The 20,284-nt window shown below is 39.8% G+C and overlaps 1 protein-coding gene across 1 annotated transcript in view; it reads right to left on the reverse strand.

Annotated features, from left to right (window-relative positions):
- The window catches only part of tent4a (terminal nucleotidyltransferase 4A), an 88,059-nt gene that overhangs the window by 41,490 nt on the left and 26,285 nt on the right, over positions 1-20,284 (reverse strand). Inside the window, exons 2-3 of the mRNA XM_028817968.2 lie at positions 5,693-5,816; positions 1,763-1,809 (exon numbers count right to left, since the gene is read on the reverse strand). Coding sequence (XP_028673801.1) covers positions 1,763-1,809; positions 5,693-5,816 — 171 coding nt within the window. The remainder of the gene's footprint in view (positions 1-1,762; positions 1,810-5,692; positions 5,817-20,284) is intronic.

The following is a 20,284-nucleotide window of genomic DNA, read 5'->3' on the forward strand; positions in this document are numbered from 1 at the left end:
ATACTTTTATGATTTACATCATTTATAATGGCTCTTAATTCATTACCTTGCACAGAAGGGTATCATTTTCCAAAAATGTTCTACAAATGAGGGTTTCTGGGTCTAGAGGGCCTAAAATAAGGGGGAACCCTAAAAAGCTTGATGCCTTGCATAACTAAGAAGAACTGAACAGTGTATCATATGTGGGGAGTTTTCTCATATTGGTGAGTCAGAAGATGCCAAAAAAAAAAAAAAAAGAACTGAAGTGATTTCAAAGCATTCATAATGCTTATGAACATTAATAAATTATTTTGGTTGAATTTTACCAGAATAAGAGAGGTACCTAATGCCTGATAAAGAATTAAAAATATACTAGCAAATCGTGCTTGTGAAAATTTTGCAAGAATAAAAGCATTAATGAAATGATAATGATGGGGAGAAGGACATCACATGTTACAGTAAGAAAGCAGATTATTTTAATAAGTAGTGACTTGTGAGAGGACTCAATATTAGAAGAGTCACATGATTAGTATGTGATGTTATAGTTACTTACAGTATAACAGCATGAATATTTACAATACAAATTGTAACATGAACATATTGGATTAGAAGTGGAATGCTGGGTACATGTAATTCAGTATGTGTGAAGTGTGGCCGTCAGGTAATTTAGTATATTGTCGTCTAGAATAATTGTCGGAAAATTCAATTTGTTGCATAAACATTCCCTTGTGTGTAACACACAAGTACCTGTACATTTAACCTGGGTTTCGATGTAACTCTGGAAAATGTAGTGCACAACTGGCCATGGATAAAAACACGGCCTGGCAAATAAACTCCGACGTTATTAAATGTTTGTCCTTGTGACTTGGTGATAGTCAAACAATATGCTAAACACATGGGGAATTGCCTATGTTGTAATATAAAGGGAATTTCTTGCTTGAAGTTGTCAGTATTATGGAATCCCTGTAGTCTTTCCCCATCATATTATTTCTTGTTATCTGGCATTTTGTGGCTGCTCTTCAGAAAGGATGTGTGTGTAATTCATTTTTTGTTCACTTTCTAGGCGCAAGACTTGCTGCCTCTGATCTTCGGATAATGTGGTTTGTCATATGTGGTCTTTGTTGTTCTAAGCCCTGTGCTGGTTGGTCTGGCGTGATGTAGATGTTTCTGCTTCTGTGCATTGGTGTGAGTATGTAGGATGGCAAGACTGTTTCTGTTGGTCGCAGCTACACTGTATGTGCCTTTTCATTTTATCGGGAGGCTTACGTTGAAGTGAAGGAAAAAGGAGGTGTAAAATGGTAGGGTCATAATGCAGTTTGGTGAGTAACAAAGTATGCACCAAATAAACAGTCAAATACCACAGTCGATAATTGGTCACATTGAAGAACTGAAGACTTGAAGAGAAGCCTAAGACCAAAACTCTGCCAGGAATATGGATTCCTCGCTATTGTTGTAGAGGGATATAGTAGTTGTGGCAACCATTGTTTATATCGAGCACAGACAGACACAAGCGAAATAATATAAAGATTAAGACAGACTCAGTCTAACGCATACTCTCTCCTGCCCACAGACCACACATATTCACTATACTTACCACCAGAGTGGCAGCAAGAATGAGCTTACAATTTTTTGTATACACCTTATAAATTACACGAAAACTAACAGACAAGCTTGATAAACTAAATTATACTTCACTGTTCCTTATAGATAAGTTTCAGGTTGACAATCATCTAATTTGTTGAAAATAAATACATTTAGTTGTAATATAATTAATATATATTACCTTGTTGGGAGATAAAGTCCTGTGCTAAAGCTGCCAAAGATTTGAACCTGTAAAAACAATAACACTAATGTTAGAAGAATAGTTTTCATAGGAAAAATAATTCACATTACAAATAGAAAAATCACTGAATTAATTATAAGAATAAACTAAGTTTATTCTCATGTCCACTTCAATTTATGCCTAAGAACACTTCCAAGCCCAGGTGTGCTTAACAATAATTACAAATAAAACATGGGAGACAAAAAACGTGCAATATAAACACAAAACAATGTTGAAACCTAAACAAATAAATACCATGCACTATAGAAAAGGAGATAGATATCTATCTATTTACGAGGTGAGACACAAAAATAACTGGACGGCTTGGGGCTTTCCTGGAACACTGTCTGGAGGTATATCTGGAGGTATATCCTGTGATTAGCCCAGTCAGTATTTTCACAACAATCGCTACACGAGTTGCTGCTATAATGTCGGGTGGGGAGAAAAAAAAAAAAACGAACATCAATCAACATCAAATTTTTTGCGAAATTGAACAAAACAGCCACAGAAACTTTTGAAATGATAAAAAAAAAAAATGTACGGTGATAACAGTTCGTCTCGCACACAAGTTTTTGAGTGGCACAAACGTTTCAAGGAAGGACAAGAAAATCTGGAAGGCGTTCAATGCCCAGGTTGAGGGGGGGTTGCTTCACCAAGACAATGCTCCCGCGCACAATGCTTTTTCCATAAAGCAGTTTTTGACTGACAAAAACATTCCTGTCCTCGATCATCCTCCCTATTCGCCCGATTTAGCTCCCTGTGATTTTTACTTGTTCCCAAAAATCAAAAGTGACCTGATGGGAACACATTTTTCTTCAATAGATGAAGTGAAGACAAAAACAGCAAGCCTGTTGAAGAGCCTCAAGCAATGGAAGAGTGGTGTAGAGATCGGGAGGGGGAGTATATAGAAGGTGACAATGTTTAGAATGCTGTAATTCATCAATATTTTTTTTTCACCAATCCGGTTATTTTTGCGTCTCACCACGTCTCTCTCTCTCTCTCTCTCTGCCTATATATACTGTATATAAATAAATAGAATAAATAATTAATTAAAAGTGTATAAATCCGTGCTAAAATTGTGATGAGGCATACATTATTTCAAGATTAGATTAGTACATATATCTATATATAGATAATTGGTTGAAAATAGTTTTACTGTCAAATAATGCCAAGAGTACGTGACACGTGTTTCGTCCTAATTCTGGGCTCATCAGGAACCAAACCTCTGACGTCAGCGCTAGAGGCGAAGCCCCTAACGTTGCGCCACGGCATGTGGTTTCTTCATTTGACAGCATGTAGATCGGGGTAATTACATTCATGGCATTCATAGTCTGAATCACAATCCGATTGTATGGGTGGTTACCTACCAGGTTAGCCAACTTGCTGACCAACCACAAGCGTTACCTGGTAGGTAACTACCCATACAATCAGATTGTGATTCAGACACACACAGTACTGTGCAAAAGTTTTAGGCAGGTGTGAAAAAATGCTGTAAACAAAGAATGCTTTCAAAAATGGAAGTGTTAATCATTTATTTTCATCAATCAACAAAATGCAGTGAATGAACAAAAGAGAAATCTAAATCAAATCAATATTTGGTGTGACCACCCTTTGCCTTCAAAACAGCATCAATTCTTCTAAGTACACATGTACACCGTTTTTGAAGGAACTCGGCTGGTAGGTTGTTCCAAACATCTTGGAGAACTAACCACAGATCATCTGTGGATGTAGGCTTCCTCACATCCTTCTGTCTCTTCATGTAATCCCAGACACACTCGATGATGTTGAGATCAGGGCTCTGTGGGGGCCATACCATCACTTCCAGGACTTCTTGTTCTTCTTTACGCTGAAGATAGTTCTTAATGACTTTGGCTGTAAGATTGGGGTTGTTGTCCTGCTGCAGAATAAATTTGGGGCCAATCATACGCCTCCCTGATGGTATTGCATGATGGATAAGTATTTGCCTGTATTTCTCAGCATCGAGAACACCATTAATCCTGACCAAATCTCCAACTCCATTTGCAGAAATGCAGCCCCAAATATTCAAGGAACCTCCACCATGCTTCACTGTTGCCTGCAGACACTCATTATTGTACCGCTCTCCAGCCCTTCGACAAACAAAATGCCTTCTGCTACAGCCAAATTTTGACTCATCAGTCCAGAGCACCTGCTGCCATTTTTCTGCACCCCAGTTCCTATGTTTTCGTGCATACTTGAGTCACTTGGCCTTGTTTCCACGTCGGAGGTATGGCTTTTTGGCTGCAACTCTTCCATGAAGACCACTTCTGGCCAGACTTCTCCAGACAGTAGATGGGTGTACATGGGTCCCATTGGTTTTTGCCAGTTCTGAGCTGATGGCACTGCTGGACATCTTCCGATTTCGAAGGGTAATAAGCTTGATGTGTCTTTCATCTGCTCCACTAAGTTTCCTTGGCTGGCCACTGCGTCTACGATCCAAAACATTGCCTGTTTCTTTGTGCTTCTTCAAAAGAGCTTGAACAGCACATCTTGAAACCCCAGTCTGCTTTGAAATCTTTGTCTGGGAGAGACCTTGCTGATGCAGTAGAACTACCTTGTGTCTTGTTGCTGTGCTTAATCTTGCCATGACATGAAACTGTCTTCCACAACCTCACCTTGGTAGCAGAGTTTGGCTGTTCCTCACCCAGTTTTAAGCCTCCTACACAGCTGTTTCTGTTTCAGTTAAAGACTGTATTTCAACCTACATGTGACATTGATGATCATTAGCGCCTGTTTGGTAGAATTGGTTGATCAGACACCTGACTAGAATCCTACAAAATCCCTGACTTTGTGCAAGTGGACCTATAAGAATTGATGCTGGTTTGAAGGCAAAAGGTAGTAACACCAAATATTGATTTGATTTAGATTTTTCTTTTGTTCGCTCACTTTGCATTTTGTAAATTGATAACAATACACAATCATTATTTATATTTCTGAAAGCATTCTTTGTTTACAGCATTTTTTCACACCTGCCTAAAACGTTTGCACAGTACTGTATATATATATATATATATATATATATATATATATATATATATATATATATATATATATATATATATATATATATATGTAGATATAGATAATATCTAAATATATCTTTATACAGTATCTATCTATCTATATGTCCTAATCTATGCCTCATCACAGAGGTATACAGAGAGTATACAGTGTGAGCTGTGGGACCTTACACACACAGGTACATGTGTGCCTTGCTAAACGACACCCAATCAATAGAGTTTGTCACAGGTGGACGCTAATAAATTTCTGGACACATTTCCAAGAAAATTAAAGTAAAAAGGATGCACCTGAGCACAATTTGGGTGCCAGAGAAAAAGGTCTGAATATTTATATGAATGTGATATTTCAGATTTTGATTTTTAATAAATTTACAAACCTGTCTTTTCACTTTGCTATTATTGGTTACGGACTGTAGACTGATGGGCAAAAAAAATGAAAAATGTATCTGTTTAAAAATAAATCTGCAACACAATAAAGTGTGCAGGGCCTGAATACTTTCTGAATCCACTTATAAAAGAGTGCTGTGGTAGCGGCTGCGTACTGTATGATGTGCAATTAGGAATGCAGCTGATCACTAGGAGTTTAAGTGAATGCTTTAAAACCAACTATGTTACACGAAGGTAAAATGGTTCAAAAAACTATCTTGACATAGTGCAGTCGGGGAAGAAATGGAAACTCTGAAATGGCAGTACTTTATATGAACTATTGTGCTTGATCACTGCACACTGAGTAAGTTTATTTACCTAATATTTACTAAACAAGCTAACACTAAAACTTAAATTACATTTAGTAATTTACATAAACACTTAAGAGGTTATGAAATGTGTGTGAAGTGCAGTCTTCAATACTTACATCTGCTGTTGGCCACAGATCTTTTATAACCGTTTCTATCCTTTTCACGACTTCTTTACGCATAGCTGCTTCTTCAGGGCGAGGTGACATAAATTTATAGAACTCTATAATCTCTTCATGGAGTCTGATAAAATAAGAGAGTTTGTTAATGAAAAAGAAATCTACAAAGAAAGCACTGAAGAATGAAAATTAAAAAGTTACAGGATTACCAGCTTCCTTCTCTTCTATATTATATTTTAATCATTCACTGCCATCCAATCATCATTACATCCACAATCATAAACCTAAGCTTGTGTACAAGATTCAATCCCTGTGGGATTAAGCACAAAGCAGAAACAAACTCCAGGCAGAATGTCAGTTAAATGTGACCAGGCACCAGTTAAGCTCTTAAAATGTCAAGTTTTACATTAAAAAAAAAGAAAGAAATTAAAAATTAACAAAATTCTATATATTTCTATAATGAAAGTAATTTCTCTAAAAATAAACAGGAACTCCAAGGCATTTGGAAACAGATAGTTGTATAAAATGTTTAAGAAATAATCACTGCAAACTTTCAAAGAAAGAAACACACTATTTTAAACTAAAACAAAATATTGTGCTATAGCAGTGCTTACAGGAAATGACAAATGGCTTTCTTAAGTATGAGGACATCTTTTACCAACCTGTTACTGCAGAGGCAAAACAAAATAAGAAAAGGACTCGCTTCGAAAAGCAGCATGCGGATGGAAATAAAGGCATAGTTAATAGATATGCGTGTTTGTGTAACAGTGAAAGGCACCTCCATGTTTAGCTTAGAGCAATCCGATCATGGAGGGCAGAGTAGGCTGCAGACTTTCGTTCTAACCATTTTCTTAATTAGTGACCAGTTTCTGTTGCTATTTAACTTCTTTGGCCTTATTTGTAATTGATTTGATATTTAAGCCACAGATCCCTTAATGGCTTCTTTTTTCCTTAACTAGCAGTCAAACAATAATGGGAAACAAAGTGAGCCAACACATCACCAGCTAACCTGTGTCCATCATACAATATCTGAAAACAAAAAAAAAAGAAAGGTGAAGGTCTCAGTAATGATGAACTGCCCAGGTCCATAAAACTTTTTGACATTTCTCTTAGGAGAAAAAAAAAAAAATCAACTGTTTTGGAAATGTCTGCTGCGGCAGAATGAGAGCACCAGCAAGCCATGGCAGTAAATGATGAGTTTAATTAACAACAAAAAACATCTTCTAATCAAGAAACTGGTTGGACAGAAGTAAGTTAGAGTTAGCTGGTCATCTGTTGACTCGCTTGACATCTTATTTTATTTTGGCTGCCATTTAAGGAAAAAAATTAACAGGGCAAAGTCTTAAAAAAAACCACATCAATAATAATGAAGGGAATACAAGTCAGTTAGCACCTGAGGTTGGGGGTTCAAATCCTGCTACTGACACTGTCTGACAATGACAAAGTCACTTGACCTGCCTGTGCTTCAACTGGAAAACCCAAAAGAAATTTAACCAATTGTATCATAAATGTTGTAAGTTGCCTTGAATAAAGGAGTCAAATAAGTGTAAATTAAATTCACCTCAGGTGTGTACAAGTATGTCTGTCATTTAAATATACTCGAGAGAGTCATATTCCATGTATGTATGCATACTAGGCCAATAAATGTGATGCTGAGTATTAACAAGTGAGTAGTTTGCCTATTTACTTTTTTTTTCCAGTAGCCCACTCTTCTACTCAAGGGATTCCGTGTATATAATATATATATATATATAAAATTCTTTTTGCGTTTGAAACGGAAATTATGTATGACCACAAAGGAACAGGAAAAACATTCTTAACAAACCTGATTCTTGCCGAGAGAGCGAATGGTGACATAGATCTGGCTGTAGCATCATGGGGAATTGCTTCTACATTATTAGATGGAGGCTGTACAGCAAATTTGGCATTGCAATTACCATTAAACCTCGCTCAAGACGAAAATCCAATTTGCAACATACGCAAGGGCTCTGGAAAGGCAAAAGTCTTGCAACATTAAAAGATAATAGTTTGGGATGAGTGCACCATGGCACATAAAAGAGCTTATGAAGCCTTGAACCGAACAATGCAAGATCTCAGAGATCCTACCAAAATAAAATTTTCACGTTAAAACCGATAGTTTTTGTGTTGCAATTACTTAGTACGTTTTCTTTAACCTTTCACTTAATCTGGCACTTATGTTTTCAATCTGCCTCAAGAATGATTAGAGAAGGTGGTAGGGAATGAGAACGGCACCCGTATGCATGCGCCACATGGCAGCCCTGCTGCGCTCTGCCAAGAGTTGATTCTACAATAAAATAAAACAAAGATAAAAAGTGTAATAAAATCATCACCCCGAAAGCGGATAGTAGACGTCACGTAGTATATGTGTACCAAATTTCAAGTCAATATGTGAAACGGTTTGCGAGCTACAGATGATTTAAAATCCTGGACAAACAGCCAGCCACGGTAGCGTATTATAGAAGATTTTACTCTTTAATAATTTATATTTCTATGCAATGTGCTTCTTATATATTACTTAATATTCTCATATGATAATGATGTTAATAATGTTGTTTATATTGAGTTCTATGTTATTGTAAGTGCTCTTTATTTGTTGAAAAATAAAATTGGCAATTAAACTTATTTTATAAATACTACATTTTATTTTTTTCCCTTGCACTCAGTGAGCGAAGCCACTGGGTAATCAGCTAGTATTAAATATTTTTCTGCCCAAGTGTGTGTTTAATCTCACTGAGTGTGCTGTAAAAGTTAGTTTCTGGCTCACTGATCCCTTGTGCTATCCAAGAACTTTGTCCCTGGTAATGCCTTCTCCAGGGTGCACAGAGCGATACAATACAGAATGGCTAACAGTTTGATATGTTTGACGCCCTATTTGACAATTCTAGTGTTTCAGCTAAAACAAGTGAAGCAAATAGAGGGAAAACTTATCTTTACCACAAGGAATGACAGCAGGATTCTGTGATGTACACTACCAGTCAAAAGTCTCAACAAACCAGGAAATTTTCATGTTTGTGATAAAAACTGATAATATTATATACATATACCATATATACTCACGTATAAGTCGGGTCTTCAAACCCCCCCAAAAAATCGATCATAAAATCAGACCCCAACTTATATGGCCGTTCAAAAATATGACAATTTTTTTTTTTTTTTACATCTTCTTGCCTCCTCCAATCTTGCACCAGTTTCTCGGGCACATCGAATTTTGTTGCAGCAGCGTAGTTACCAATTTCTTTCGGCACTTCATATTTACTTCTGATTGAACAATATCGAAGATAAGGGATGCTCTTACGATAAAGGTGTATAAGGGCATGAGATACAAAAACACAAATCAGTGCAAACATTGCTTTGGAATAGTTTGGGTATTATTGTGTGGTCACGTAGGCACAACAGAGGCAGAGAGAGAGAGGTTAGAAGCACACACTGATACAGCACATTGCCCAGCCCACATAGGGAAAAAAGGCAGTGCGCTCCATGGTTACTCTCTGAGGTGGACGTTAACATATCATAATCTCTTGGACAAATACCGTGAGTTTTCCACATTCGACTTATACGACCGACATTATAAAATACCAGTAACGGCGTACTGCACGATAACGTATAGTGAATACACTTGACTTGATCATTCCTAGTTTTCATCCTCTTTCTCTGTTCAGCATTCGTTTGCTCAGAGGTTGATGCACTTGCCGCTTCCTGAGCAGCTCTTCTTTTCTCCACCCTAGCGGCCGCTGCTTCTCTTCTTTCGTCGGTACCTTTTCGCGTTAAAACTAATTAAGTTAGTTTTTATGTTACAATTACTTAGTACGTTTTCTTTCATTTTTCACTTAAAGGCACTTAAGTCTTCAATCTGCCTCAAGAATGATTAGCGAAGGTGGTGGGGAATGAGAACGGCGACGATACGCATGCGCCGCACGGCTGCCAAGCTGCGCGGTGCCGAGAGTTGATTCAACAGTAAAATAAAATAAAAAGAGTAATACAAATCATCACCCCGAAAGCGGATAGTAGACATCACGTAGTATATGTGTACCAAATTTCAAGCTAATAGGTGAAACGGTTTGCGAGCTACAGGTGATTTAAAATCCTGGACAGACAAACGAACAGCCACGGTAGCGTATTATAATAATAATAATAAATTACATTTATATAGCGCTTTTCTCAGTACTCAAAGCGCTATCCACACAGGGAGGAACAGGGAAGCGAACCCACACTCTTCCATAATCTTCTTACTGCAAAGCAGCAGCACTACCACTGTGTCACCTGTATTATATAAGAAGACTAGAAATTATACGATAAATTCAAGTCACGACTTATCCGCGAGTATATACAGTATATACACAGATATACAGACAGACACACAGATTTTTTTTATTCAAGATACCATTACATTTATTTAAAAATAAGCCAAGATACTACTGGTGTTGCTAATGGCTATTCCTTCTTGAATTGACCGATTTTTAATTTACTATTTACATATGACCTGAAAGCCCCACTTTCAGCAGAAATTCCTTCAGGGTCCTAATTTTCAACTCCCTTAACTTATCCTAAATTAGTCATGTTTACGTTCTAATTGGTTATTTGAGAAACATTTTCAATTGCATTAGCATTGCTGAAATCTGTTATTCTTGGGTTGCAAAGTACTGGTATTGCTGAAGTTCTGGATTCAAAAATGGCCAAAATGAAAGAGCTTTCTCAAGAAGCGTATCAGTCTGTTGTTTTCATTTGCAGAATGAAGGCTATTCCATGAAACAGACTCAAGATTTCATACGAAGGAGACTATTACAATACTGAGAGGAAAAAAAGGGTTGGGGGACTGTAACTAATTAGGATAGAAAAAGAGGAGGAAGGCCCACATGGATAGCTGAGTAAAAGGATATGGACACCAAGGGCCTGTAGTTTGAGAAAAAAATGCCTTACAGGTGCTCAGCTGTCTTCTTCACTAAATACACACCAAATACCAACGTCATCTGCAGCAGAGAAAAGATCACTTCCAGATGAGCATAACACACTTTTGCAGTCATCATCCGTCCAATGTTTGTGTTCTTTTGTGTCCATATAAACCTTATTTTTTAACCTCTAGTTTCAGATCTTTTAGGCCAGCATCCTAGAGTGGAGCCTCTATTCTGCTTGAGAGGTTCAAAACACCTTTATTCCTCATACCCTGTAGCTACATGTTATAACTGTGCTATGTTATTATTTTAACCATGTGACGCTGGACAAAACATTAACCTGGATTCTCCCAGTAAGTGGACTGTAACACCAGGGGAAATAAGACTATTGATTTACTGTATGCAAACGTTAAAGACGCATACAGCGCCACCCCGCTGCCTGCGCTTGGGAAAGCAGATCATAACCTGGTTCTGCTTCAGCCTCACTATAAACCAAAAGTGAGAGTCCTACCTGTAACCACACGATCATTCAGGAAGTGGACCCCGGAGGCTGAGAATACCCTGAGAGAATGTTTTGGAATTACAGACTGGGATATCCTGCAGGGATCTCATAGTGAGAACATTGATGAAGTTGTTGACTGCACTACTGACTACATCAACTTCTGTATGGACATTGTAGTTCCAGTAAGACCAGTACGCTGCTATGCTAACAACAAGCCATGGATTACAAGTGACATCAAGGGCCTTTTGAACCAGAAGAAAAGGTCTTTTAAAGACGGTGATCAGCATGAGCTCAAGCGCGTGCAGAAGGAACTCCGAGTCCAGCTCAGGGCAGCGAAGGAGCAGTACAGGAGAAAGCTGGAGCAGAAGTTGTAGAATAACAGCATGAAGGAAGTGTGGGATGGGATGAAGATCATCACTGGCTGCAGCTCGAAGCGGAGTACCACCATCAAGAGAGACGTGAAGAGAGCAAACCAAATGAACAACTTATTTAACAGGTTTGACCACCCTAACCCACTCTCACTCTCACCTCGGAGTACTGCACCCTCCACACATCCTTCTGCTGATACCAGCATAGGAGAGACATCCCCACCCACAATTACAACAGCGCAGGTGAGCAGAGAGCTGAGGAGACTTCATGCCAGCAAAGCAGCGGGTCCAGATGGAGTATCGCCACGACTGCTGAAGGTCTGTGCATCGGAGCTGGGGGGTCCTCTACAGCGCATCTTCAACCTGAGCCTGGAACAGGGGAGAGTCCCGAGACTTTGGAAAACATCTTGTATCACCCCAGTCCCAAAGGTATCACGTCCTAGTGAGCTGAATGACTTCCGGCCTGTTGCTCTGACATCACATGTGATGAAGACCATGGAGCGGCTTGCTGCTTCACCACCTGAGGCCACAGGTCCAACACGCCCTCGACCCTCTGCAGTTCGCATACCAGGAGAAGGTGGGAGCGGAGGATGCCATCATCTATATGCTACACCGATCCCTCTCCCACTTAGACAGAGGCAGTGGTGCTGTAAGAATTATGTTTCTAGACTTCTCTAGCGCCTTCAACACAATCCAACCTCTGCTCCTTAGGGACAAGCTGACAGAGATGGGATTAGATTCATACCTAGTGGCATGGATCGTGGACTATCTTAAAGACAGACCTCAGTATGTGCGTCTCGGAAACTGCACGTCTGACATTGTGGTCAGCAACACAGGAGCGCCACAGGGGACTGTACTTTCTCCGGTCCTGTTCAGCCTATATACATCAGACTTCCAATACAACTTGGAGTCCTGCCACGTGCAAAAGTTCGCTGACGACACTGCTATCGTGGGCTGTACCAGGAATGGGCAGAAGGAGGAGTATAGGGACCTAATCAAGGACTTTGTTAAGTGGTGCGACTCAAACCACCTACACCTGAACACCAGCAAAACCAAGGAGCTGGTGGTGGATTTTAGGAGGCCCAGACCCCTCATGGACCCCGTGATCATCAGAGGTGACTGTGTGCAGAGGGTGCAGACCTATAAATATCTGGGAGTGCAGGTGGATGATAAATTAGACTGGACTGCCAATACTGATGCTCTGTGTAAGAAAGGACAGAGCCGACTATACTTCCTTAGAAGGCTGGCGTCCTTCAACATCTGTAATAAGATGCTGCAGATGTTCTATCAGACGGTCGTGGCGAGCACCCTCTTCTACGCAGTGGTGTGCTGGGGAGGCGACATTAAGAAGAAGGATGCCTCACACCTTGACAAACTGGTGAGGAAGGCAGGCTCTATTGTTGGCATGGAGCTGGACAGTCTGACGGGGGTAAACGTTAACATTATATAAAGTTATTGTCTGTTTTTTCCTGCATTGTTATCAATCTTTAATTCAATATTGCTTTTTGTATCAGTATGCTGCTGCTGGAGTTTGTGAATTTCCCTTTGGGATTAATAAAGTATCTATCTATCTATCTCTCTCTCTCTACAAGTTGCAGACAGGTTGGACGGAGTTGCAGGGGGCTACATGGCCCCTGACTTGCCAAGATTATGCAAATGAAATCCGTGACTGAGAATCACTGGAAAAAAGCAAATAATATGATGAGCATTTACTGATGCGCCAACAATTTGCTGTTCTCATATTGGAGCTCCAAATTTATACTGGTATAGCATGCTTAACTGGTGACTGAAAAAGCAGATATTAAATTTAAAAAGGCAGTGTACCCCTATATTAGAGAATACGATTGATTCAAACCTCATCCAGACATTGAGAATAAGCTGCTTGCTTGCAATGGAATAGCTTAATCAATTAAGTTCAACTATCAGGATTTTTATTCTAATAGAAGAAAAAAAGAAACAAGGTTATGTAGATCAATATATAAACATCTCTCTTAATTAACCTTGGGTTGGCAGTTTTAAAAATATCTTTATGTAACAGACAAACAATTCTGTAAAGGCCAGCAAGGAATTATTTCTGCAAATCACGCCTGCTCCTGTCAGAAAACAACAAGACAGATATCTTATGTATGTCATGTTCAGTCATTTGTAGTTATGCTGCCAAGTTACAGGCAGTGGTGTAGAATAACAAATAAGGGCAAAATGGGCACTCTCATTTGTAAACAGAATGAATTCTACATATGTGCTGCTCCACAAGGCGATTCCTAGGCACTAACATTCCAGATGTTAGTCATAATTAAATATGGGAGAAATGCAAAGCTATTTTTGCACATTATAACATAAAAGCACAACTTCTGAGATTAATTACTTGTAATTAGCCAAATTAAATCATGTAACTTTTCTAAATATACAAACAGTTTTAGAAGTACCATAATTAGTTCAGCGATGATACGCTGTCTGGGGCCAACTTGTGTTGAGTCAATAAGGTGTACTCACCTACACAATGGAGACTAAATAAACACCCCAGGCAACTCCATGAAAAACACAAGTCAGGGGATGGAGATAAGGAAATATACAAGTGACTGAACATCTGGGGCGGCATGGTGGCACAGTAGCAGAGAGGATGCCTCGAAGTAAGTAGACCAGAATTCATGTCCTGTGTCCTCCCTGCGTGGAGTTTGCATGTTCTCCACGTGTCTGTGTGGGTTTCCTCCTGTGCGGCAGTTTCCTCCCACTGTCCAAAAACGTGAAGTTTAGGTGAACTGGCTACGCTAAACTAGCCCGAGTGTGTGACGGTGTATAAGTTCACCCTGCAATGCACTGGCACCCTGTCCCGGGTTTGTTCCTGCCTTGCACCCTCTGCGACCCTGTTATGGGTTAATGGAGTTAGAAAATGACATGGCATGACAAATAATTAACGTTCTGCACTTTGGGCAAACGTGTTCACGAGCCCAGGCACAAAACAGTTCTGATCCCATATTTGAAACAAGTCTACATTTTACTGAGACTCAATACTCCTTCTGAGTGCTACTGAGCTGTGCTGCTAGAAGAGTGGGCACAATACAATACAATACACCAGGCATGTCAAACTCACTACCATTGGTGGGCCGCTTCGACTGCCATACGTGCGTCAGCAGGCCGCACTGTAACAAATACTATTATACAAAGTTACTGTAGCTTTCTTTCCAATACTGAAAACTTTAAAAAATGTAACATTTAAAGTTTAAAGAAAAGCAATTTATTTCCATACAATCTTCGTACAACAGCATACAATTAAGAGTCTTAGCCTCTTAGCTAGGTCCTTATCTAGGAGTCTTATAGTCTGAGATCTATTTCTTTTGTCCCGACACTTGGCATCTCTTGTTAGTAACCAGTTCGTCAATATCAGGCTTGAAATCTTGTGTAGCTGCAACTATTATGAGGGATGAAAGGTGCTCGACAGTAAGTCTTGAGCGATGTGAGGTTTTGGTAGCTTTCATTAACGAAAACAATTGCTCACAAAGATAAGTGCTTCCGAACACAGACAGTACTCTCGATGCCAACTTACGGATCTGCATATACAAGGGTGGCAGGTAAGCATACAAGCCTGGCACACCAACTTTGTTGCATTTTGCCTTCAGAACAGAATCTGACTGCATTTCAATCAATTCCGTTTGGATATTCTCAGGCGCATTCTCAACATTGTAAGAGCATGGCGACGTAAACAGCGCAAAGTCCTGTTCGTGTGAACTGAAATCACGGAAATGCTCACTGAATTCATTGCTTAGTAATTCAAGTTGGAAAACAAATCCTCCAAAAAAATCAAAACTTTACAAAGTTTATATTGTAAAATAAGCCGATATGCAAAAAGCCCCCCGACCTATACCAATTATACAAACTCAAAATCACAAAAATTTGTTAATCATCGAGCCAACTGCGCTTGAACTAGCTGCACGCAAGCACACAGAGAGAGATAAACGCTGATGCCAGCAGACTAGTCTAGTGCAGCGGCTGAATTCCAGGGACAGTGATGCCGATTCGTTAGGGGGTGCCAGTGGTCACAAACTGGCTGCTCAACGAATATACTGCATGGACTGATCAGCTCTTGCGTGCTGGCAAACTGCACTGGGAAGCGACTATAGCTGGTTGTGGCGTTCAATGAATGTACATCACCGAATATACTCAGCTCCAGCATGCTTGCAGCTTGCACTGGGAACCGACTTTAGCTGGTTGCCGCGTTCAACGAATGTAAGTTGCCGAATATACTTGGCTCCGGCGAGCTGGCGGACTGCTTTGGGAGCAGACTACGGTTCTGGCGGTTTAAGGGTTAGTATCTATTGCCCGATGTATACCTTTAGCACCTTTCCTCGGTTTTCTTGTGTGTCTGAACCTATCTTGCTTGGTGCTCCCTCTCTCAAGTGCTTTCCCATAAAACCTACACCTCATATTCTGTCATATTAAGGTGCTTTGCTTGCAAACTGTCCAGTATTATACTTTCAGTCTTTGAAGGTGACACCCAGGGTGTCTCCTACACCTTTTGATCCTCCTTATGAGTCTCAAACTCTTTTGCCCCGGCACTTTCTCCTTTTTAACTGCATCACCAAAGTCAAACTGACCAATTGAATCAAAGCCAAGCTAACTAATCAGACTGCTCTGAGGAACCAGATACACACACAGACCCTAGTGTTTTATTATATGAATAAATACTTTTTTTACATCTTTAAGTGTGTAAACAAGTGTAATGATGTAGGTGTAGGTGTGTGCTATGACCTGATGTGTGTTCAGGGGTTCTTGTCTTTTGTTTAAACTGGCCAATACGGTAGAGTGTCAACTTCCTAGCCGGTAGTTCTGTGGTTAAATGATGTGTATGTTGCCTTCCTTCAATCAACATGGAAAATACATTAGCATATTAAATACAGACGAGTCGGAAGTAACGGAAACTAAGGAGTCAGAGTTGAAGGATTTACAGTGCATCCGGAAAGTAATCACAGCGCATCACTTTTTCCACATTTTGTTATGTTACAGCCTTATTCCAAAATGGATTAAATTCATTTCTTTCCTCAGAATTCTACACACAACACCCCATAATGACAACGTGAAAAAAGTTTACTTGAGATTTTTGCAAATTTATTAAAAATAAAAAAATTGAGAAAGCACATGTACATAAGTATTCACAGCCTTTGCCATGAAGCTCAAAATTGAGCTTCGGTGCATCCTGTTTCCCCTGATCATCCTTGAGATGTTTCTGCAGCTTCATTGGAGTCCACCTGTGGTAAATTCAGTTGACTGGACATGATTTGGAAAGGCACACACCTGTCTATAGAAGGTCCCACAGTTGACAGTTCATGTCAGAGCACAAACCAAGCACGAAGTCAAAGGAATTGTCAGTAGACCTCCGAGACAGGATTGTCTCGAGGCACAAATCTGGGGAAGGTTAGAGAAAAATTTCTGTTGCTTTGAAGGTCCCAATGAACACAGTGGCCTCCATCATCCGTAAGTGGAAGAAGTTCGAAACCACCAGGACTCTTCCTAGAGCTGGCCGGCCATCTAAACTGAGCGATCGGGGGAGAAGGGCCTTAGTCAGGGAGGTGACCAAGAACCCGATGGTCACTCTGTCAGAGCTCCAGAGGTTCTCTGTGGAGAGAGGAGAACCTTCCAGAAGGACAACCATCTCTACAGCAATCCACCAATCAGGCCTGTATGGTAGAGTGGCCAGACGGAAGCCACTCTATAGTAAAAGGCACATGGCAGCCCGCCTGGAGTTTGCCAAAAGACACCTGAAGGACTCTCAGACCATGAGAAAGGAAATTCTCTGGTCTGATGAGACAAAGATTGAACTCTTTGGTGTGAATGCCGGGCATCATGTTTGGAGGAAACCAGGCACCGCTCATCACCAGGCCAATACCATCCCTACAGTGAAGCATGGTGGTGGCAGCATCATGCTGTGGGGATGTTTTTCAGCGGCAGGGACTGGGAGACTAGTCAGGATAAAGGGAAAGATGACTGCAGCAATGTACAGACACATCCTGGATGAAAACCTGCTCCAGGGCGCTCTTGACCTCAGACTGGGGCGACGGTTCATCTTTCAGCAGGACAACGACCCTAAGCACACAGCCAAGATATCAAAGGAGTGGCTCCAGGACAACTCTGTGAATGTCCTTGAGTGGCCCAGCCAGAGCCCAGACTTGAATCCGATTGAACATCTCTGGAGAGATCTTAAAATGGCTGTGCACCGACGCTTCCCATCCAACCTGATGGAGCTTGAGAGGTGCTGCAAAGAGGAATGGGTGAAACTGGCCAAGGATAGGTGTGCCAAGCTTGTGGCATCATATTCAACAAGACTTGAGGCTGGAATTGCTGCCAAAGGTGCATCGACAAAGTATTGAGCAAAGGCTGTGAATACTTATGTACATGGGATTTCTTAGTTTTTTTATTTTTAATAAATTTGCAAAAACCTCAAGTAAACTTTTTTCACGTTGTCATTATGGGGTGTTGTGTGCAGAATTCTGAGGAAAAAAATGAATTTAATCCATTTTGGAATAAGGCTGTAACATAAAATGTGGAAAAAGTGATGCGCTGGAAATACTTTCAGAATGGATTGAATCTACCGACTCCACAGCCCTGGTTATAGTATACAGAAAAAGAAGAGGGGCTGACATCTTCTGAGCGTGAAGCAACTTGTATAAGCTAGTGAAATGACAGGAAGAAGAAGAAGCAACAGCAGCAGCACAGTTCCACCATCCACTAAGTGTGAAGTCCATGCAGCAAAAAACCTGTGCTGGTCCACGGAAATTACTGTGGCTGGAATCTTGACCTGAGGAGGACATCCTCATGTTTAGAATATTTATTTATTAAGCTTTCCGTAAAAGCTAAATATCCACCTGAAGAAAAATCAAATTTGTTCCATCTCTCTCTCTCTCTCTCTCTCTCTCCCTAAGGTCCAAGATTCCTTGTCAGAATGGTAACTTAGGCAGTACTATGTACTGTAGGTGGATTGACTACACATCTTTTTCCTGACTTTTTTCCATTGTTATTTAGTGTGAGAGAATTCACAACTGTAACAAACTTAAGTAACAAATGTGTGGCAGTTTATTAAGCATTAAAAAAAAAAAGGAGCCTGCCCAAGTAATAAAATGTCAGGTTATAAAACTCAATATTCACAATAAAATTATGGTGAATAACAAATGAGGTTTGACTGTGGAGACATAACTCAGACTAACAATTTACTCATATTGACCAAGGAAAAATTGTAAATCAGATATTTGTTGCAGTGAGACAGAATTAAACTGTTCAGCAAAGGCTTTACAAGAAATAGCTAAATTTACACAGAATATAAATTTAAAACTATGCTGGGTCTGAGACGTGATCCAGAAGACAAACTCTAACAACAGGGAATGAAGCTCATCTTAAATCGATTGATCTGTCCTCTTGGCCGTTGCCCTGTACTGAATATTTCTCCCAAGGCAGTGGTTTATACTTTACAATCTATATTTGACAAGTCAGTGTCCATCAAACCCTGACTTTTTACTGCCATTAATAATGTATGAACTTGAATGGGTTTGTATTGTTTAAAGACATTTAAAACATTGAATCATAAATCCAGTTACAGAAATTGCTTTCATTTCTCAGGTGGTGCTTAAAAGTCCGTTTTAATCACTCCCTAGCGCAGCGTTTCTCAACCTTCAAGTATTTGCGACCCGAGTTTTCATAACAGTTTTAATTGCGCCCCCCCTAACGTTTTTTGAAAGGAGCCCACTAATACCAATTTGTTCTTTTTTAATTAATGATATATCATAGATGCATATTTTATTATACCTACTTAACTTTTATCGACATTTATTTAACTCTATTTATTTTTCTAGTATCAGAATGTAGTTTACGTTAATTTGTTTTCGTTTCAATAGATGTATTTTTCATATTTTCGATTCTTGTTTTCTTTTTGTCACATCTTCGCGCTCCCCCCCTTTTTGTTACTTCGCACCCCCCTAGGGGGGCCAGCCCCACTGTTTGAGAACCACTGCCCTAGGTGCTTCTCGTTTTATAATACTAGTATGTTTTTGTGTGTTGATAATAATAACTAACTATTGGGTATGCTCTTGCTTAATGTTTGCTTTTCCAAATCTAGCAGCAGAGCTTTTATTTTCAAAGGGTTAGAATTGTTTCAAAAGTAATAAGAAACTACTGATGGTATTTGCTCTGCTTTTAAGACCTAGCAAGATAGAGATCTTCTGAAGTTGATAAGACTTTTCATCTGTGACTTGTTAAATGTTAACTTTGGAGGTGCAAAGATAGTAAGCAGAAGGCCAACCTGCTTAAAAATTGATATATAAGACACCCTCACATACAGTGAATATAGAATAGAATCCCCTCCCCACCCAAAATATTCCCCCGCTTTACTTACTCAATGAAACTTATAACTTCCAAGTGAAAGATAGCACAGCTACAGTTCAGAAAAATTATAAAAGAAAAATCAAAAACAAGATCTACTGACATTAATAAAGGATCACCCACCAATGTCGATGTCATTTTGTTGACCACCTTTTGCGTTAAAGACAGCCTTGAGTCTGTTGGGATACTTCTCTATCAGCTTTACACATCTACAGTACATTGAGAACTGTTCAAGTTTGGTCAAATTGGATGGTGAGCGTTGGTGGACTGCTATCTTCAAATCTTTCCACAGATTTTCACTGTGATTTAGGTCTGGGCTCTGACTGGGCCACACGATGACATTCACTTTTTTCTCCTTCAGCCACTGTGTTGTCAATTTTGCTGTGTGCTTCGGGTCGTTGTCGTGTTGAAATGTGAACATTCTGCCCATCTTCAACTTTCTGGCAGA

Source organism: Erpetoichthys calabaricus, chromosome 13 (assembly GCF_900747795.2).
Source record: "Erpetoichthys calabaricus chromosome 13, fErpCal1.3, whole genome shotgun sequence".
Lineage (NCBI taxonomy): Eukaryota > Metazoa > Chordata > Cladistia > Polypteriformes > Polypteridae > Erpetoichthys > Erpetoichthys calabaricus.